Source organism: Anolis sagrei, chromosome 1 (genome assembly GCF_037176765.1).
Source record: "Anolis sagrei isolate rAnoSag1 chromosome 1, rAnoSag1.mat, whole genome shotgun sequence".
Classification (NCBI taxonomy): domain Eukaryota; kingdom Metazoa; phylum Chordata; class Lepidosauria; order Squamata; family Dactyloidae; genus Anolis; species Anolis sagrei.
In genome coordinates, this window is record NC_090021.1 from 73,410,842 (window position 1) to 73,433,044 (window position 22,203).

General features: G+C 40.5%; 1 protein-coding gene across 4 annotated transcripts; it reads left to right on the forward strand.

Moving 5' to 3' along the window:
* The first annotated feature begins 66 nt into the window (after positions 1 to 66).
* On the forward strand, positions 67 to 20,941 carry ZC3H12D (zinc finger CCCH-type containing 12D). 4 transcript variants are annotated; one of them, XM_067466081.1, is made up of 6 exons: positions 67 to 2,054; positions 7,368 to 7,674; positions 12,285 to 12,424; positions 13,654 to 13,888; positions 15,626 to 15,732; positions 16,580 to 20,941. In XM_067466081.1, exons 2-6 carry the CDS (start codon positions 7,370 to 7,372, stop codon positions 17,596 to 17,598), a joined length of 1,806 nt encoding a protein of 601 aa, XP_067322182.1. In that variant the 5' UTR covers positions 67 to 2,054; positions 7,368 to 7,369; the 3' UTR covers positions 17,599 to 20,941. The 4 variants fall into 4 exon arrangements, with proteins under 4 accessions (XP_067322182.1, XP_060609523.2, XP_067322174.1 ...); XM_060753540.2 differs by having other exon boundaries at positions 67 to 2,019; XM_067466073.1 differs by lacking the exon at positions 67 to 2,054 and adding an exon at positions 2,764 to 2,888.
* The last annotated feature ends 1,262 nt before the right edge of the window (positions 20,942 to 22,203 follow it).

A 22,203-nucleotide genomic window follows, 5' to 3' on the forward strand; every position in this document is an offset into this window, starting at 1 on the left:
ATTAACTGAAACTCTGCCAGAAATATTTCTATGATTTTCCACTAATTCCTCTGCAGGGCTTCCAAGTATTCACATGCCTTATCTTGAAAGTGTTATAAGCACTTGGCTAGAATTCACGAAGCCAGTTGTGAATGCCTAAACATCTTAGATAGATAATCATAATAGGCAATCACTCATGGCTCAGTATGATTGTCTTCCTTAGCTAGTGTCTTGGCATTGGGTCAGAATGACTGGATCCATATCCATCGCCCATGGGCCTGTCCATAGCTAGGGGCTTCCAGATTTCACACTCCTGCTCCTTTTGCCAATTTCCATGGGACTACTGTGGGTTTTGGTTTGCTTGTAAGATACCTGTGTGTAAATTTGTTTTATGTGTGCAGAGTGGCCAACACAGAGTCATCACAGGAAGAGGTTCTAATTCAGTGACATGGATACCATGAAAATTGGTGGCCTCTCTTCGGTTGCAGCCTTCATCTGCCTTCACAGCCATTGTAACATGCACCATGTTATCATCTGCCGTTTCTGTCATTGAGGACTTCCTCAGATTGTTCTATGTAATATACAAGACATGATGTAGCTGTGTCTTGCTGGCTGCCTCCCTCCCACCCAATGGCCAGCAGAACAGGTAGATAGGATGTATCTCTCATCTCAACCTCTCAGTCCTGATTTAACTGGCAGCAATCACCATGAGTCATGTCAGCCTGCTCTCCTGACAATCAGGTAGTAGCGGACTGACATTTTCATCATCATGACTGATCTGTAGTGTGACAGCCAAAGAATCCCATCACAGTTCCCTTGGGACAGGAGATTTTGCATTGGAAGATGAGGTGGGGGTTATCTTGTGAAGTGAGATATTTATGTTGGCTGTTATTGTTTTATGTTATTGTTTGTGAAATGTTTATATTTTATGTATTTGCACCTTTGAGTGCTTTGTAAACCACCCCAAGTCACTCTGAGAGATAGTGGCGGGATATAAATAAAGACGATGATTATCATCGTCATCATCATCAGTTTCAATTAGCTGCATCCCAATAAAAGTGGACAGATCCCAGTTGCACATACCATCTGTTACCTGGTAAATGGTGATGGGGAACTTTCCCAGTTTCTACATATCCCCCAAATTAGTGAATATGTAGAGATGATGAATATCATAAATATGAAATTCAACAATGACAAATATAAGATAGTCCACTTAGGCAGAAAAAATGAAATGGAATAGAAATACTGTAAATAAATAAATAATCTGCTATGGCTTTTGGAGGAAGTTCCAAAATACTTGATAAGGTTCTTACAACAACCAGCTTAGTTTCTACTTATCTTGATACATGGAGGCGGGCTTTAGTGAATGTTAATTCCTATTACTAAAATGTTCAGATTTTTATCTCCAGTCAAACACATTGCAACTTCCTGAAGCATCAGTTGAGCTACCTGACCTCTTGTGTGGGAGCACACAATGTCTGCTAATTGTTTTCATGTAGCTCTGTGCCTGTTGCATCAAGGAGCACGGAATGGGATTTGTAGCCAGTTTTAAAATATGTGAATGCTGAAGCATTGCGCATAGCTAAATCTAGGTTATGAGAGCAGTCAAATCAATAAAGAGAGAAAATAGATCAATTAAATTCTGGAACACAAGACTTCTATTTAGAACTGCACACATCAACATGAATAAATACTCCAACAAAATATAAAATCACATTTGCAAATATCTGTTCTTATCAATACATGACTATGGCTACCTGCTGACTCAATGTTTCTCCTCCCTCTTCTGTAAAAAACAAAGTCTAATGAGTTAAGATATGTGACCTGGGCAATTAAGGAAGTAAACCTATTCCTGTGAAATGAGCTGTAACTTGCACATTGCACTTTCAGTTTACACCAGTAACAGTGTGCCTTTAAAAACACATTTCACTTCCTTGAGGGAATAACATTTCACTGGACTACAGCCTGCTGTGTGAGCTGCTGGAAGACTAATGTCCCAGCCAGTGTGGCGTGTCTGCAGCTACTAAGGGAAGGCTTTCTGTGAGTACCATTTGTTCTCACCCAATTCAGCAAAGGTAGGTAGGAGAGAAAAGGAAAACTGGAATTAAACGGGGGTTGAGACTTTGTTGCATTCATAACCATATTTGTATTCTCCCTCTATGGATATCCTTGACTCTTAACAAAATACCTCTTTCCTACTGAGTAAACATACTGTTGGCCTTCTCTGAATCTGCTCTAATTTGTCCATAGCTTTCTTAAAATGAGGCACCCAGGACTGAGCAGAGCCTAGTAAAGAAGAGGTCTGGCTTAACCAGATTTCTATTCCATTTGCAAGGAGCGTTTAGTCAAACACTAGCTGGCATCTTGTGAGTGACGTATGCACAAGTTCCCTTACACATGTGACTGTAGTTCTTTGATCTTGGTGCAACATCTGCCTTCAGATTAAGATGGTGGAAGAAGAGCTGGACATACAATGTCATTGTTAATGTGGTGGAAGAAGAGGTGCACATACAGAACCATTGTTAATGTGGTGTCACTATGCATTGCACCTGCAGACATACTGCAATGATACATTTCATAGTTGCACATTCGGTGGTATGGCATTACAGTTCCTCAAGGAATAGTTGTTATGTAACTCTCCTCTTCATCTTGATGTAGGATCTTGGCTACCATTTCCTAGAGAGCTTCTGTGCACACATATGTGCAGACAAGAGATATAGGTGATAACTTTATCCCTTAAGCTGAGTGCACAAATAAACAGAAGCAGCAACCATGAACAGATGCTCTCCCCCTCAAATCCATTTAGTTCTTAGTTCTGTGGACCAGTAGTTGCATAGATTAGAGTTTATTAGGCAGTGGAGTGATTTAAGGTGGCGAGGAAGATGTTGGGGAAAACAATCAGACTGAAAGTGAGTACTTGCTATTTCAAAATGTACAGAGCCATAGTTACAGTCTGGCATTTTTTGAAAAACCAAGGTTTTAGCAACACATTTCTATTTAGAAATAAAAGATAGGGGTGTGTATTGCAGAATGCTTCTGATCAGGATTCCTGTCCCTCCAGAGGTTATTTTTCTGCGCTCTAGGGCTTTCTCTGGGTGTTGTGTGTGTTGGAAACTGGTTAAGCATTCTGATTAATCTGTGTTCGTATCAGTACAAAGATGAGTAAATAAACTGCAGTTGTGCCTCTGTACATTATTTTTTAGGTCATCTTCAAGAATGGCATACAAGAAACAAAAATTTGGAAAATCAAATATAATTCAATTTCAAGTGTTTACAATATGATCAGAATCCTAAGAGTTAAGAAAGCTATGGTGAAAATGCAATTCTTCAGAGCTTTCCAAAACACCTACAAAGCAGGAGCCTGACAAACCACCGATGGATGAGAAACCCATCATTTACAAGCTAGTACAGGGGCATTTCTGTCCGGTTTCTTGACCAATCTAACCATATAGGATGGTCAGCTTCTATTGATGACTTTGGAGTAGTTTTATAGGTTAAATACTGTAGTTGATTACATCACAAAAAAACCTATCTCAATATGCAAATGAAGGTCATCCATATCTGTGCTTGGTTTTGCATCACTTGTCCTGCTTTTAATAAGAAATTAAGCTGGAACTGTAACTCATCCCTGTATTGGGTGAAAATCTTATTAAATCTCTCCCCCTCATCCAGCTTCCACCAGGTGATACCCAGACAATTATCAGCCCTGTGGCCCATTTTTCTCAGTGTCCAAGCGCTAGATCCAAAGAGGATATATTCAGCACCTCCTTGTTACAAAGATGCATCCAGCTATATTTATGAGGATCATAGCGTTGGATAAGACCTTGTGGGCCATCCTGTCCAACCTCCTGCCAAGACGCAGGAAAATCACATTTAAAGCTCCAGCCTCTGCTTAAAAGTTTCCAAAGAAGGAGCCTCCACCATACTCCGGAGAAGAGAGTTCCATTGCTGAACAGCTCTCACAGTTAGGAAGTTCTCCCTACTGTTCAGGTGGAATCTCCTTTCCAGTAGTTTGAAGCCATTGTTCTGCATCCTAGTCTCCAGGCAGCAGAAAACAAACTTGCTCTCTCCTCCCTATGACTTCCCCTCACACATTTAGATATGGCTATCATGTCTCCTCTCAGGCTTCTCTCTTCTGCAGGCGTGTCTGAGAAATAGCAGCCAATACTCTGCTGAGAGTTCTTCCTGCTCAGGTTTGATGCCGTAAGCATAAACACCAGAAGGAAACCACAACACAATAAACAACCCAATGTAGCAAGCCATTTTGCAAAGTAAAGGCTATAGAGGTCACCTTTTCTATTTCATTGGTGGACTTGACCTTGCACAGCTGAAAAACAACTGTTCTTAACTCTGACCTCATTCTCAGAATCACCCACAAAACATTTTAGCAGCAACAGCAGCAAATATGTGGTGGTGGGAGGAGAAATAATAGGCCAGGAATCAACTTTTTCAGTAGTTCTTTTAAAACAACAATAACAACACTCAGTGGCAGAAATCCCCAGTCTGGTGGTCTTGCGTGCTCCAATGACTCATTGGCAACCACTACCAACAACATTCTTTTCAAGCAAAGAGCAGCCAGGGGAGGGAGTATATTGGGGCTGGAGCAAAGGAGAAAACATCTTTGTACCACTCTGCTCCTGCTCTGTGATCTCTCTGACGTTATTTAAAGTAGAAACATGAATCATGCAGGCCTAAGTAAGTATTCAACATAACATAGTTTGGCCTTAATCTTGCCATGCTGCCATTGGAGAGAGAGATCTCACAAGTCACAGTTATTGGTCTTAGTTGCCTCTGTTTTGTGCTTAGTGTCATATCTAGTTATTGTAGAAAATGTGGAAGCTAGAAATGGGACAGTTCCATTTGCAGGCTTTCACTTTCTCTTCCATAGATGCCTTTCCAGTTGTCATTACAGTCAATCTTTTTGTTATCTCAGTGCACATGCTGGTCACATGCTGAAAAAAAATCCCAAATAACTTTTTGAGATGCAGATAACTGGTAAATCTTCTAAAGCAGTGATTCTCAACCTTCCTAATGCCGTGACCCCTTAATACAGTTCCTCATGTTGTGGTGACCCTCAACCATAAAATTATTTTTGTTACTACTTCATAACTGTAATTTTGCCACTGTTATGAATCGCCATGTAAATATCTGATAGGCAGGATGTATTTTTATTTGCTGGACCAAATTTGGCACAAATACCTGATACGCCCACATTTGAATGCTGGTGGGGTTTAGGGGGGGTTGATTTTGTCATTTAGGAGTTGTAGTTGCTAGGATTTATAGTTCACCTATAATCAAAGAGCATTCTGAACTCCACCAATGATGGATTGAACCAAACTTGGCACACAGATCTTTCATGAACAACAGAAAATACTAGAAGAGTTTAGTGAGCATTGACCTTGAGTTTTAGAATTATAGTTCACCTACATCCAGAGAGCACTGTGGACTCAAACAATGATGGATCAGGACCAAACTTGGCATGAATACTCAATATGCCCAAATATGAACACTGGCAGAGTTTGGGGGAAAATAGACCTTGACATTTGGGAGTTGTAGTTGCTGGGATATATAGTTCAACTACAATCAAAGAGCATTCTGAACCCCACCAACAATTTAATGAAGAAAAATTTCCCACACAGAACCCCATGATCCACAGAAAATACTATGTTTTCTGATGTCTTTAGTGACTCCCCGACACCCCCTCACGACCCCCTCTGGGGTCCCGATCCCCAGGCTGAGAAACGCTGTTCTAAAGTGACTTCTATTTTTTGAAGACTGCATGCAGTGTCAATCCATTTAAAACTGTTTCCCCACACAGTTATGAAACACTAAATGTATGATATGCTGAGGTGTTTGTGAGATCAGGAATTCTTTCATCTTCAAACTGTACTCCATTTGTCGCAGAAGCCATGGTCTCTTTTTTAATCACAAGAGCAGTGATTGTACTGTGGAAAAAAGCGAATACAAACCACTAGTTCTCAACGAAAGTGAATGACACCCACATCCTGAGCAGATTAAGAACAACAAAAAGCATCAAAAGAACAAAAAAAGCAGAAGTCATGTGTTTGTTTTCACATGTTGCCAATGACACATTTCTCCAGTATCACTGATAGTGTTTACTTAATTGCTAAGCACTTGTAGCCTTTCAGATTAGCTCTGCTAGTACAGCGATTGCATCTGTACTTGAATAACCACACAGCAGAAGTGCAAACCCCATGGTTAAGTTGTTTTCAGATGTTTTCATCAGAAATCTACCTCAGATGCCTGTGTGCGTATGCAGATGTACAGGCCTGTGCATACGTCAGTCTTGCACACCTATCTTGGGAACAGACCTGATGTTCTGACGAACATTGGTTGACCGGGGGGTATATTTAATAGGGAAGGAATTCATTTGCACTCAAAACCTCTGAGGAAAGGCTGGAGTCCTCTGGTAAGTCAAAAGGCAGCTTATATGATCTGAAATAAATCACAAAGGTCTTCATGAGCTTTCTTCATTCAGCAGAATGCTAAAACTCTTTGGGTCTCATAAATGTAAATAAAACTTGCATTTGGTGAAGAGAGCTTAGTACTCTTGGTCCTTACAGGGTAAATTATTCTTTCCTGATAACTAGGATGCCAAATTTTAAATGCATATGGATGCATAGACTTTGGCTGTCTTTGACCCTCAACATCCTCCTTCAACATTAAGATGTGCAAATGTGTTGGTCAAAATAAATAGTAATTTGGAAACTTGCCAGACATTGAAATAGGCGAAATAGTGTTGTTGAAGGCTGTAATGTCTGGAATCACTGGGTTGGTTTGAATTTTCCGGGCTGTATAACCATGTTGCAGAAGCATTCCCTCCTGATGTTTCACCCACATCTATGGCAGGTATCCTCAGACCTCACAACCTCTGAGGATGCCTGCCATAGATGTGAGCAAAACATCAGAAGCGAATGCTTCTGAAACATGGTCATCCAGCCCCCAAACCACACAGCAACCTAGGCTAAATAGGTTTTGCTTCTTCATTAATGACCTTTTGTATTATTATGCTGATGTAGTGATGCTATCTACTTATTTTGTAAACAATATTTCTATTGTATCATTGAAAACAAATACACATCAGAGAATGCCTTCAGATTCCAAGGCAACAAGCAATTCCACACTGAAGACTTATCTATTGTACTTTGATCACTTTGAAAGGTTTTTCTGTGGTGTTTGGACTTGCAGTATCAACTTTATTAGTTATTTTATTTGTTTCTTTCCAAAGTGGATATTGCAAGCGGCTGCACTGGATCAACCCTTTCAACTGGGAGTATCCCATAGAAAGTGTACACACCCAGACAGCTGCTTCTTGTTCTCCACTTTATAAGATACTTTTCTTGACAAGCTTTCCTGTCCTTGTACAGAAATGGAAGCGCAACAGAACAAGCTGGATTTTTTCCACAAGCTTGGCTATGACAAGGACCAAGTGTGCAAAGTGCTGGAGAAGCTGGGTCAAGAGGCCCTAGAGAACGATTTGCTACAAGAGCTGATTCAAATGGGGGAAAGGCCTCTGGATCGTGAAAACAGGCTTCAGCAGCATTTCCATCCTAACCCTGCTGGCCATGGATCTAGTCATACCTTGACCGCTTTCCAACCATCTTCCGAGGAGGGCAATGTCCCCTCCAGTAACTTGAGGCCTGTTGTGATTGATGGCAGCAATGTTGCAATGAGGCAAGTAATTTTCCTTTCTTATCTCAATCGCTTCCTTATCCTTTCCTTTACCCTTATTCTTTCTCCTTTCTCCCAGAACTGAATTTAACCTCAATTTTCTAAATATATGCAATTGGCCCCGCATATTTATCTATTTAATTTTGGTGGATTTAATTATTTGTGGATTTAATTATTATAGTGTCTCTAGGAATCTCTAGGTCCCATAGTGTAATCCTGTAGCCAGTGTCTGCTGACTAAAGTAGACCATATGTTTGCACTGAGAAATCTAAAGATTCCTAAAAAGTTGTTTTTTCAGCTCAGAGTTTTCATTTTTGTAAGTGTCTTGCATCCCTGATCCTGGTAAATGTGGAGGGTCAACTGTATTAGAAAATATCAGTTGTGGTGAATGGGTTGTGGGGTCTGTAGGATGACTGTTTTCGGCATCTCCAATAAATGATATGGAAATTCCCATCTGATGTGATTGATCTATGATGGCACTTTCTCAAAGCAGACCCTAGCCATACATTTGTGTGAACACATTGTATAAATGATGGCTGAGATCCTACATCACTAAATATACCATCAAACACCCACAGGAAGAACTATGCGATGGTTCCCCTCCCACTACCTCCAGGTTGGTTTCACTCCAATAGTATCCACCCCCAGATCATTTTGTGGCTGATAGAGATTAGAGGAATTGAAGAAACATCTGGCTAAATCCCCATAGCCAGATATAGGATAATGACATCATCCACCGGTATCTGCTAGAGGCCTTGACTGATGATGTAATAATTGTTATTGGAACGTCCCACTCTTCACCAGCCACAAAGTGAGTATGGGTGCAGGGAGCTATTGCAGCCAAACTGCGTTTGGGGTGGGAGGCTTTGGTCACCTTGGAGGGAGGAAGTGAATACCAACTGCTTCATTGACACACATACACCTGCCAGCATATGTTGGACTTGGCTTCTGTGTGTCACTAGTTGGCATAGTGTATTGGTCTGAGAGTTGAGGTTTGACTCTGGAGATCCTAGCTCCGGAAACACATTGGGTGAATTGGGCAAGTCACATTTTCTCTGCTTCAGAGGAAGGCAAAAGGAACTCCCCTTCTCTAAATAGGTCTTGTCTAGAAAATCCCATGATACGATCATTTTGTGACTTGAAGGCTCTCGACAATAATAACAGCAAACATTATTAAGAGGATTAAGAGGATCACGGTTGGCTAGTTTAATGCAAATCTACCCACTCCAAAAAGAGATACGTGTTCTCAGCTATGACAGTTAGTTTCTATATCAACTGCAAACTTCCTGACAACAGAGATATTTGTATGTGACACAGGGAGGAGCACAAAGATACAGAGAGGCAAACTTATAACCAAGTTCTTTAATGTGCTAAAGTAGGAGTTTTGGGAGGCACTTGTCTTTTCCTGACTTAAACTAGCTTAATGTAATTCTTTTTATTGAGGAAGAATTGAGAACAATGGTTATCTGAAGCAGGTGAGTTTCCTTACACAGAATACTGTCTCAGATCACAATTTCCTCAATTTTTTTTGAGGAACCAGAAATGTAACTGGTGAAAAATGGTACAAGTTTACCCCAGAAGAATATAGCATTATATTGTGTAGGTTAAATAGGTTGGCAGCTCTGGTCAGTCAGGTATATCCATCATTTGAAAGGCAAAGTATTCAGACTTTTAAATGTCCATTGCACCTTTTCTTTCACTTTGCCACAGTATGACCGTTTGCTTCAGTTACCAGAAATTTACAACTATGGTATAGGTGTTACATGCACAAATTCTATTGTTTATTGATCAGAATTGTTGTTGCGGACATGACACCTTCCACATTTTTCTCTCCTAGGTAGATGCAATCTTTCTTTTGTCTATGCTCTTGAGTTCTTTAAAGGATGTCACATTGGTCCTGGCTTTTAGAACTGTTGATCAAGCAATGGCAGTGATAGAGGATAACAGCCCTGCAGATGGAGGGAACTCCAACATCACATGGTCTTCCAGATGTTGTAGATGGCAACTCCCACCAATGCTAGCCGGTATAGCTGAGGATAGCTAGGAATGTCAGTCATGTTTTCTATTTCAGATTGTATTGGATGATGGTTTAAATTAACTATTAAGTTGGTGGTTACAAACTGCAAAATCCTAAACTAGTCATCCAAGGGAACCAGGAAGGAGAAAACATTTTCCCTTCTCCACTAGTGTATCTCATATCTCTTCACAATTAATGCTGGAGGGAGTTCCTTTTCACTTGGCGTAGATTGCAGTGGTTCTCAATCTGCGATTCCCCAGACGTTTTGGCCTTCAACTCCCAGAAATCCTAATAGCTGGTAAACTGGCTGGGATTTCTGGGAGTTGTAGGCCAAAACACTTGGGACCCACAGGTTGAGAACCACTGGTGTAGAACATTTGAGTTGCCACCTAGTTCCATGGATTTGCTAGTAAAGATACAAATTGGCAGTAATTTGTCTTCTTAAAGAGAGGGCCTCTTATCTCCAAATCAAAGCTTGTAATCATCTGGATACACATATAAATGAACCAAGATTGGTCTTATGTGACGTAACATAATGAGACACTATCAGACTTCACTCAAGATACTCCACCCTATTTAGGTGCTTGAAGCCTTGGTAGTTTCTTAGTGCAACCTTCATCATATGCATCTGATAGTCCAGTCCAAAACAATGTGTGCAGATTTTCTCCAAGCGTAAATGTCAACTCCTCCTTTCTGTTGTTTTTCTGCGGGCAGGCCAGGACCTTTGTACTCTTGCAGGCTTTTAGCCAATTGACTAGCCACCAAGCCATTTTCAACAGGTGCTTTTAAACTATTTACAATTGAGGTGTATGTTAAGATACTAAATTTAACATACATTTAGCATTACAGTATACCTTTTCTATTTTTACGTTTTCCTGCTTTGTACCAAATGCATCTGCTTTTACGTGGGGTGTCGTTTGGACACCCCACATGAAAATGCAGGAGCTTGAGCTTTTAGGGGGCTGTCTGGATGCACCCTAAGCTGTAAAAGAGACAGGAAGTAGCAGGAGTACGGATTCATGTTCCAGCTGGATTGCAGAATCAAACACAATTTCACAGAGAGATATAAATGTGCAGATATATAGATGTATTTAAATTAGGAACTTGTTGTACAAATGTAATCATCTGCCAGGTAGTTATTGCTTTCATTTCATGCTACAAATAATTTCAAGATGAAAATAGAAAACAACAAAAGAACAGCTCTGTTTCTTTATCCCAGGACCTTTGAACAGGTGTTTCTGAACATAGTTTTTATTGTGTAAACATGGAGTGGATTTATGGCCTTTTACTGACACAGCTGAAAATACGTGTTCGATTCAGTCCAATTCAACGAGAACAACAGAAGAAACTCAGGTGCCCAAATAATGGGAGCCAACAAGAGGACTGGGATACAAATGCCTGACTCTTAAAAAAAATGCTACTGTGAATTAGCTCTTCTTCAAGTTTAAAGGATTAAAAGATGGCTTTTATTAGTGTGGCTACCTGTCTCTGAGGCTGTCTTTTTCACTGCTGTGAATGATATTTGGCCAACATTGCTATGTTGAGAACATATTGCATTAGCAAAACTAAAACTTTTTAGGAAGTACTGTTGATAAAGACTACAACAGCTATTTTGTTCACTGCTATTAATATTGGCAATATATTCAATATATTCAATGTTTTGGGGAGAAGAGGGTGCACAATCAAAATGTTGTCTTAAAACAGTAGTCCTTAGCGCACCCGCCCCCCCCCCCCCCAAGATCTATTACTTGGTGTGCCTCCTGTTTCTTTTCTTAACTTGCCTGTCCTTTAAGCTCCTTATTGGGTTCTTACTCAGAGGATCTCCACTCCTGAAATGATAGGGAAAGACTGCTTGATGATGACACCCAGTCTATGGAATACAGTATGATAATTGTGTCCAAGGGAGATACATTCCTGAACATACCATGGAAAAGAGTGAAATCTATACAAATGAATGACTTCTGCCATGACTTCTGTTATTGTGCAGCCATGCTGGAAAACCTAGGAATAATAATAATAATAATAATAATAATAATAATAATAATAACAACAACAACTTTATTTTTATACCCTTCCTCCATCTCTCCAAAGGGACTCGGGGTGGCTTACATAGGGACGAGCCTGAACAGCATAACTAAAATAGCACATTAAAATATATAATGGCAACATAAAAAAGAATAAAACAACAACATTATAACAAAATATAAAAGCAAAACATCAACCAAAAACCAATGAACTTCATAAGAACAATCACTTTCTGGGTACGAGTGGGTGTACAAAGGCAATTGTGAGGGCAGGGCTGATGGATAAAGTGCATAGATCACATGACACCAGTGAAGACAGAGGGCAGTATGTGAATAGAGCATTATGAATTTAAGTGCGCAACAATAGTAAAGTGCATGGACAAGATTCTGGATCCTAGTTGGGGCCAAGCTATCCGGGGGATTGTCTAGTCAAAGGAAATTCCTAGAGATGTATAAAAAGACACTAGAACCATGCAATGTCACAGGCAGAAGCAGTTTGAAAGCAGCAGAATTACCTGGTATTAAAATGTCATAATGATCACCTCCCCTTTCTCTCATTTTCTTTTTTGCAGCCATGGAAATAAAGAAGTGTTTTCATGCTTGGGAATTCAGCTGGTGGTGAACTGGTTCAAACACAGAGGTCACCAGTATATCAAAGTATTTGTCCCATCTTGGAGGAAAGAATCAAGTCGATTTGATACTCCCATTACAGGTAGACACACTCTCAACAAGATTTTAGATAAAGAGTTACAAAATATGAATTCCTATTAATATGCAAGCCATACCTAGTGGAGTTAACAGAGGCTAGTACCCCTGTTGCTTTCATGTGTGAATTACCCCTTATCACTATTCATACTCTCCAATTCTTGAGTACCTGTCTGGATAGCTAATTTATTCATTGTACACACTACAGTATGCCCCCCCCCCCATATATGCTGGACCAGTATCCATGGTTTCATTTATTCTCCCTGTATCCTCTCAGGGTATTATCTAGGTCCTGCAGTGTGACTCTATGGTATTCTTGGGACTTAACATCCTCCATTTCAATAGGGCTCACTATTATATGTGGTTTTTTATATCCACATGAAATCTAGCAATGTATCCCCCAGTGGCTACAGGAATTGTGCAGTACCAGCAATAACAAATAGAGGCCGGCATCCTGTTGAGCAGTTACAAATATGTAAGCTAAACTTACACATTCATAACTGTTCAGTATTAATATTTATGATTATGGTCCTTTTCCTCCCAATTTAAGTGCTTCCCACAACACAACCTAACAGTCCACAGCCTCACCAAACCATGGATGGTCTGTTCTGCAAGCAATTGGGGTGCTGCAGGATGACATTTTCTGCTCACTCCCACTTGTGATCTTTGATGTGACAAAGAGATGCAACAGAGGACCTGCTTCTGATTGTCACACCAGACGGCTGTAAATATCTCACTGTGACCCAATTGCTAGCATAACAGGCCTCGGTTGCTTGATTTGGCTGCTGAGACAGGTTTGTGGGGGTCAGGTTAGGAAGCGAAACATAGTTAATTATTCTTAATTACATGTGAGATGTAGGATCTTGGCTGGAATATATACGTGACAACAGTAGTGTTTGGGTCTTCTTAATATTTACCAAATAATCTATTCTTAATTACATGTGAGATGTAGGATCTTGGCTGGAATACATATGTGACAACAGTAGTGTTTGGGTCTTCTTAATACTTACCAAATAATCTACTGAGTTCACATTTCAGTTAACCTGAATTAATGCCATCTGATGTGAGCTTCAGATTGTGCTGTGATTTATCAGTCAACTCCTAAACATATTTTCATACAATCTTCTGGTGTGCATGGAAGTACAGTATGTTCATGTCCTGCATCTGTTTTTGCTTGCAACTTTGTTGTACCACTTACTAATGAGGTTGCTTCATTTCGATTGTTTTTACTTTTAGATCAGCAGATCCTTGAAAAACTTGCAAAAGAGGCAATTCTGGTATACACTCCATCCCGCAAAATGAAGGGGAAAAGGATGGTGTGCTATGATGATCGTTATATAGTTAAACTGGCCTATGAGATGGATGGGATCATTGTCTCCAACGACAACTTTCGGGATCTGCAGAATGAAAATCCTGAGTGGAAATGGTTCATTGAGCAGCGACTACTGATGTATTCCTTTGTCAATGACAAGTATGAGATTGAGTCATTTGATAAGATCCAATTACACCGTGGCACAAACACTTGTTTTCATTGGGTGACAGATTTTATTCTGCTAGCAGAAGTAATAGAGTCGAATTGCACTTGGAAAGCAATGATTGGACATTTCCAAAGTGCTGAGTTGAACTGAAATATAAAACGGAACAAATGAGAAAAGGATATTAGACTGGTTTTCCATATTGTGGAATTAAATGAGAAAGAAAATTATATTGGTATGGCTTTGAAAAGGGCTTCCCTTGGGAACCAAATAGATGTATATGATGAAGACCTGAAACCTTGCAGAGCAGGCAACAACCTTCCCCAACCTGATACCTCTTCAGGCACAGGAGACTAAAGTTCCCATCATTCCCAGTTCTTAAAACTCTCTGTGTGTGGGTGTCAAAGTGTCCAGGTGTCATTGGACTACAACTTCTATTATCCTTCACCATTGGCTATGCCCTCTAGATCTAATGGGGCTTGCAGCCCAACAAAATCGGGAGGGCCACAAGTTGCTCACCACTGCAATAAGTTCTTTGAATTTGTTTCTATGGCACTAGTTGTGGGTGCATCCATAAACAACAAGCTCTCTTCCCTCCTCCTTTTTGTTTGATTCATGCTGTTGGTAATAAAATGTTGCATGTCCTCTTCTCTATTTACCAGTGTTAGGATTGCAAACGTGTTTGAAATATTATTTGTCATTTGTAAGAATCCATAGTGTAAATTTAAGTGCAGTTCAGAAAGTACATTTATGAAATTCCTTGTTCCAAGGAAGCCCCCCGGATCCTGGACCGGTGCCTGGCAGCTGTGATGAATGGGGTGAGGGCCAACAGACTGAGGTTTAATCCAGACAAGACAGAGGCCCTCCTGGTCAATCATGAGGCCGATCGGAGTTTAGGGTGGCAACCTGTGCTTGACACGGTTACACTCCCCCTGAGGACACAGGTTCACTGTCTGGGAGTTCTCCTGGATTCAGCGCTGATGCGTGAAGCACAGGTGTCAGCGGTTGCTAGGAGGTCTTCACACAGTTAAAACTAGTGTGCCAGCTGCTACCGTACCTCGAAAAGTCTGACTTGGCCACAGTGGTCCATGCCTTAGTTACATCCAGATTGGACTGCTGTAATGCGCTCTATATGGGGCTGCCTTTGAAGACAGCTCGGAAGCTACAATTTCTGCAAAGATTGGCAGCCAGGTTGCTAACTGGGGCTAACTTCAGGGAGCAAACTACACCCCTGTTAAAGCAGCTCCAGTGGCTTCCAATAAATTTTCGGGCCCAATTCAAAGTACAGGTTATTATCTATAAAGTCTTATACATTTTGAGACTGCATCTCCTATGAGCCAGTGTGGGCTCTGAGATCTGCTGGGGAGGCCCTTCTCTCCGTTCAAGCCTTCCAAGCCAGTTTAAAAACATGTCTTTTAAAACAAGCCTTTGATCTTAAGTAGCTTTTTAAAGGTTAGTCCGATGACTTACTGTTGGCGTCACTTTGGCACTGGGTATGTGTCCATTGGAAACAACCTGTTTTTATCTGCAGCTATGAGTGCATGTTATCTATTTTGATATTTTATAATGTAATTATGTGTGTGATTGTAATTTCATGGTTTTATTGTTTTAGATCAATGTATTGTTTATATGAGGCACTTTGCTATATTTTGTTAGCCGCCCTGAGTCCCTTAAGGGAGATATTTCTATATTATAAGTTTCTTTAAGTAAATGCTGACCATTTTTATTTTTAGATTTATGCCTCCTGATGATCCCTTAGGTCGTCATGGACCATCTCTTGGCAACTTTCTCAGAAAGAAACCACTTTTCCCTGAGCCAAAATGGCAGCTCTGTCCTTATGGTAGGTTTTGCTCACTGACTTATATTGCTTCTAATTGACTTCGCTTTTGGTTCACAAGCAGGTTCAGATGATGCAGAAAGAGCCAAAATACAGCAGCTCATGTGCCTGTTTTTTCTGTATTGATTGTTTATAGTCACCTTCACAAATGTTTATAGTCACCTTCACAGAGATACTCACGCTTTTTTAGCATTTAGTGCAGGCAACATGTCCTGGCAAAAAGTCTGGTTTTCTACACATAATATGACCAAGCTAGCTGAAAATGTGCTTTTGAAATGTGTCTCCATTCACATTTACTCTAATCATCCAGGTCTTTTGGACTTCAATTTCCAGAATCTCTGGCCAGCATAGAAAAGAGATTGTAGGGGTTCAATTTGAAACCTCTGGCTGAACAAAGGCTGATAACCACATTTCTCTATATATATGTATATATGTATATGTACATATGTATGTACTTGTGTGCCTTCAAGTTGTTTCCGATTTATTGTGACTGTAAGGAGACTATATCGTGAAGTTTTCTTGGAAAAATTTATTCAGAGAGGGTTTGCCCTTGCTTTCCTCTGAGACTGAGAGAAGGTGACTTGCCCAAAATGGGTTTCAATAGTCAAGCAGGGATTCAAGCCCTGGTTTCCAGAGTCATGATCCAACACTCAAACCAATGGCTCTCAGGTATGTGTGTGTTGTGTAAAATATCAAACTAAAGCTCTCTAGCAGGGAATCTTCAATACACAATGAAACTACAATGCTCAGTAGTCCAAAAGAAGTTCACATGATGTAATATGAAGGAGACCCTTACCATGTGATCCACTTCTGTTTACTTACAGCTAATTATCTGCTCCTTTTCCTGCAGACAAAAAATGCACATATGGCATCAAATGCAAGTTTTCTCACCCAGAACGACTGAATTGGAACCATACTGCTGTAGCCGATGAGCTCCGAGCAAAGACAAGAGCATACTCACCCATTCAGAGTATAGAAGATGAGCTGGGAAGACCAAACTCCAGAAAGAACAGAAGTGGGAACACATCAAGTCAAGGTGGTCCTAGAGGTGATGATGCTGTGGGCAACAGAAGCACATCAGGATCCAGCTTGGCAATGCCTCACAATCTCATTCCACAGTGGGAAAGAGATGATGCCAGAGCATCAGCCAATGAGTGGACAAGCAGGCATCGAGTCAATTGGACACCCGGATCAACTGTTTTACAACAAAATCAGGCAAAAGAGGAGGAGGCTCTCTCAAAACAACTGACTGCATTATCTCTCAGTGAAAGGTCCCATTCTGGAAATATTACGGGACCAGGGAAATACAAAGGTCTTGTGGGTGGTCCACACTGGGACCATTATCTCACATACAACCAGAGTCCACCTCTGCCTCGTCACAACCTGTGTTGGGACTGCCCATGTTTACAAGTATGTAATGCCCAAGGGTGTTGTCGGATGCAACCACCCTCTGTACAGACTTCACAAATGCCACCCAGTTCAGTAAGGCAAAGCATGAAGACCCAACCAGAAGGGCAGCACACCCCAATGGTGTCTTCAACTGAGATATTTTCATACTTTAAGCATGGAGACATACAATATCCTGAAAGTCTGCAGGGCAAGGGTTATGACCAGTTACTTCCGTTGGATTCCAGATCATTTGGAACAGTAGATCACTATGCTGAGAACGAGCCCCAACAGCTTTTAGCACTAAATCCACAAGCGAGTGTCCAGCAAACTCTGTGCTTTGGCTTCCCATACAATGAGTTGCACCAAGCTATGTCCTCTTTCTCTTCTACTACGAGGAATACAGATATCAGGAACTTAATGCCATTTGTTCCAAATTATAGGAACCTACAGAGTGACACCCCCAGCAGAAAGCCACAGTAAGGAGGTGGGCTTGGTTATACTTCATTACAAGTTAAGCATGCCTTGTCTAAAATGCTTGGGACAAGAAGGGTTTTAGGTTTTGAATTTTGGAATACCCGTATTTTCATATGTTTACCTAAGGGGAAATCTTGGAGATGGGAACCAAGCCTAAACACAAAACTCTTTAATGTTTTATATACTTCTTATCCTACCAACTTTTATACACTGTATGCAATCCTCCCTGTGTTCCTGCTTTGGGTTGGGCTATAGTATTCAATTGCTTTATTTTTGTTGCCTTTTTTGTTGGCGGGGAAGAGAGACAGGGCCTTTTCTGTGGTGGCCCCCCGACTGTGGAACGCCCTTCCTATGGAGGTAAGATCAGCCCCCTCGCTAATGGTGTTCCAAAGAAGATTAAAAACTTGGATGTTTGAATGGGCATTCGGTTAAACAGTGCAATGAATGTGATGATTACAGGAATGGAAATTTGGACGACGGATTGGATCACGACTCTAGTTATGAGATGCATTGTGTTGTCTATTGTTGTGTCAATATTGTATATTATGCTTTTATGGTTTTAAATTGTATATCGTTGATTGATTTTTATCCTTGTTGTAAACCGCGTTGAGTCGCCTGTTGGGCTGAGAAACTGCGGTATACAAGTAAAGTAAGTAAGTAAGTAAATAAATAAACAAATAAATAAATAATAGACGTGCCCTTGGCTGGCCGTGAGGGGCACAGCTGATGCCATAGAAAGATGACCACCACAAAGACCCTTTTACGCCTGCAGAAAAACCTCTGCAAGTCTATCAGTTCCAGTTTGCACCTGTACCAACAATGGCCCCTGATTCAGGGCATACTAGGGCTTGGCAAGGATTTGTTTGTCCTTTCCAGCATAATGGATCAGAGCCTGGCAAACATATTTTTGTCCTTTTACTATCAGTGATAAGCAAGGGGGGGAGGGGGAGCTCCCAGCCTTAGCCAAATCCCTTGTCCACCTATGTGACCCTGTTGCAACATCCAAACTTCAAAAATATCCCTGCAGAGTGCAGGACAAATTTATTTATTTATTTATTTACAGTATTTATATTCTGCCTTTTTCACTCCGCAGGGGACTCAGGTTGGATTACAATGCACATATACATGGCAAACATTCAAAGACATTGGGAGACAAGGAAAGAAAGTCCAAAATACAGCACATGGTATTTGAGTCTATCTCTCATTCAACCTGTGGGGACATGAGAGAAGCCTCCCACGGATGATAAAACATCAAAAAATCATCCAGGCGTCCCCTGGGCAACGTCCTTGCAGACGGCCAATTCTCTCACAACAGGAGCGGTTGCTCCTGACACGACTAAATAAATAAATAAATAAATAAATAATCAGCCTGTGGCAAAAAAATGCATTTCATTATCTTTTTAGCAAGCATTTGGGTAGACAATGTTTTAGTTTTAAAATATCTATTCCTTTTGTAACATGTAAGGAAACCAGACTAACAATGTCCCAGAAATCTGAAGGGGTTTTCCTGCTCCTCATATTTCCGAGGACTCTTCCTATCCAGTGCTTTGGAGAAAATGATGAGGGTTCTGCTACTGTATGGAAACTTGGTACAAATGGAAGATTGTAATCCCTAAAGTTACTACCGCACAAGTAGCAGTGGGGAAATTGCAATGGGGAAGAGAACTTGGAAGATATGGTTTAGTACTGCCAAGATACACAGAATTATTGGCACCAGAAATGACATTAGATGAGAAATGTGTGCTTCTCACAGGAGGTCATCTAAGGCTATTCAAGTAGAGAAGTGGAGAAAGGAAAAGGAATATTACACTAGTCAAAAAGTCTTGATAAGAGCATGGCAGTACAAAATCCCTTACTCACTAAAAATATTGTAATTGTATATCAGATGAGTAGCTCCTTTCCTGACAATGTGGGAGAATATCAGCTTGAGGATTCAACAATAAAACAACACAGAACAATTTGAGAAGTGGACTGGAAAACTGGAAAGGAAGAAGTGAAGATATGAGGAAAACACAACAGTGAACTGGAGAAGAATTTTTGATATTCGTGACCTGTTTAATGTGTAAGTCATCTCAACCCTTGAATGCAGAGGGAGATGGCAACAGGATTTAGTACAAAAATAGATACAACCTGTCAATGTTTATCATTATTATCATCATCACTATTATTATTAACAAAACTTTATTTATATTCTGCCCTATCTCCCCAAGAGGACCCAGGACGGATCACACTACACATATACAGTAAACATTCAGTGCCCTTTTGGAGATAGGACAGAGACAGACAGAACAGAATAGAGGTATGTTGTGTTAATGACCAACACAAAAAAAATGAACAAAAGTTTGAATAGGAACATGACATACAGTATTAAGAAACACTGTCAAAAGCAAAGTTAAAACCCAATATTGAATATGATAGTTAAAACTGTATTAAATATTTATATGCTAAGATGATGAGATAAATATTAAAACCTTCTAAGACTGACAGTATCTTGCGATGACAAGCTATTGTTGCTGCACAAAAGCTAGCAACTTTGGCAGTAATTTTGGGGTGTTGGCCATCCAAAAGATCATTCAACTTTTGGCTGTCAAAGTTGAATGCAGTCTATCTACCTCCCCACTCCTTCATCGTGACCAATATCAAAATGCACATCTTGCACTCGGTTGTAATTTTTGGTAACACAGCAAGTGTTGACAATCCTTTTGGGGTCATTGATATGAAAAGATGAGTAGTACTTGCACCACAAATCGCCTTTCTCCACATCCAATGACATAAAGCAGGCAACAAAACTGTGAATGCTGAGGCGACTGAACAAATGAAAAACAAATATTAAAGCTAAATATAATGTTTTCATGACAATAAGAATGTGTGCTCACAGCAGTTCCTCTCTGAATTTTGTATAAGAATTTGTGTGCCAGTTGGTTTGTCTTGTTGCGAGTTCATTTCCGGGCATAACTCAATGTGGCCTATAAAGCCCTATACAGTGTTTGGTCCAGGCTATATAATACTGCATTTGGAATAAAATGCAGTACACCTAATGAGCCACCCAGTGTCACTCTAGTTATGCAGAGTTTGTTTGACGGTACAGGTACCTCCTAATGCCACAGTACTCTCTCTCTCTGTAGATTTTCCAAAACCAATTACTAAAGACAGTAAATACTATATTGGGAACTTACAATTGATGTGAGCATTCTGGGTTATTGACAATTAAACAGTAATGCGGTAATTTTGAATGTTGGTTCAAAAGAAAAAAGGGTACAATATTTTAAAATGAAAGGCCAATTGCACAAGCATTTGTTATTTTGGTGTCTTTATTACTTTGTTTCCAACCTATGGCAATCCTATAACAGACCACGTTTGTTCAGAGTGAGTGTGTGAGCCCAATGAGTTTTGTGGCTAAGCGGGAATTCAAAGCATGATCTCTATAGTCAAAGTCCAACTCCCAAAACACTATTCCATGCTGGCTCTCTGCACAACCACATAGGCTTAATATTTAGCAGCCCACATATACATTTTGTATTAGCAGTTCTCTTTAAAAAGTTTTAAATCTGAGTAGTCCCATTGCTCAAACTAAGGCCCGAGGGCAGAATACGGCCCTCCAAGGTCATTTACCCGGCCCTCGCTCAGGCCCACACTTTCCATTGAAATACTAGTAAGTTTATATTTGTTAAAGTTGTTCTTCATTTTAATTATTGTATTGTTTTTTTTAAAAAATTGCACTACAAATAAGATATGTGAAGTGTGCATAGGAATTCATTCATTCTTTTTAAAAATTATAATCTGGCCCTCCAACAATTTGAGGGACTGTGACCTGGCCCTCTGTTTAAAACGTTTGAGGACCCTTGGCTTAAACCTTAGCATCCAAGGCTCAGCTTCAAATCCAGGAGTAAGCCCAAAATTGACTTATTTATCATATCAGAAGCGAAGGGTACAGTTGTAATGTATTTTAAAACACAAACAAAATTTAAAAACTTTGCATTATACTAAATGTCCTTTGACCAGTAGCTGGCCACTTGCAAGTTCCCCGATGTTGCCATAAGAAGGCCCTCCATTGTGCATTTTGGCAGGGCTCAGACTGCATTGTAATAGGTGGTCTGTGGTTTGTTCTTCTCCGCACTCTGCACTCGCATGTGGCTGTATTTCTTAAGGTTGGCTCTGCGTATCGTGGTCCAGAGCGCAGTCTGTTCAGTGCCTTCCAAGTTGCCCAGCCTTCTGTGTGCCCAGGAGGGAGTCCCTCATATGGTATCAGCCATGGGTTGGGGTTCTGGTTTTTAGCCTGCCACTTTTGGACTCACACTTTCTGAGGTGTTCCTGTGAGTATCTCTGAAGAGCTTAGAAAACTATTTGTTGATTTAAGGTGTTGGCAACAGAGGATGGGCCGGAGATGTCACAGCCCCACATGCAAACCTGAGATTGTAGGGGAAGTGTAACTCCGTCCAGCACAAGGTGAATCCCTGTTCTCTAATCTGCCTTGCAACTGAGGAGGAACACTGCTGCCATTTCTCATTGTGTTTCAATGTGTTCATCCTGGTCTATTGTATGACTGCTTCTTCAAGAGAAATAGTAGTGTTGAGCAAAAACAAGGTTTTCCCTCCAGGCAATATGACTCTG

Excerpts from the sequence above, each read along its gene's own strand:
- ZC3H12D (XM_067466081.1), top strand. The coding sequence starts at position 7,370 with ATGGAAGCGCAACAGAACAAGCTGGATTTTTTCCACAAGCTTGGCTAT. Across the intron at positions 7,675-12,284 it reads GGCAGCAATGTTGCAATGAG|CCATGGAAATAAAGAAGTGT; the intron begins GCAAGTAATTTT and ends TCTTTTTTGCAG. Across the intron at positions 12,425-13,653 it reads ATTTGATACTCCCATTACAG|ATCAGCAGATCCTTGAAAAA; the intron begins GTAGACACACTC and ends TTTTACTTTTAG.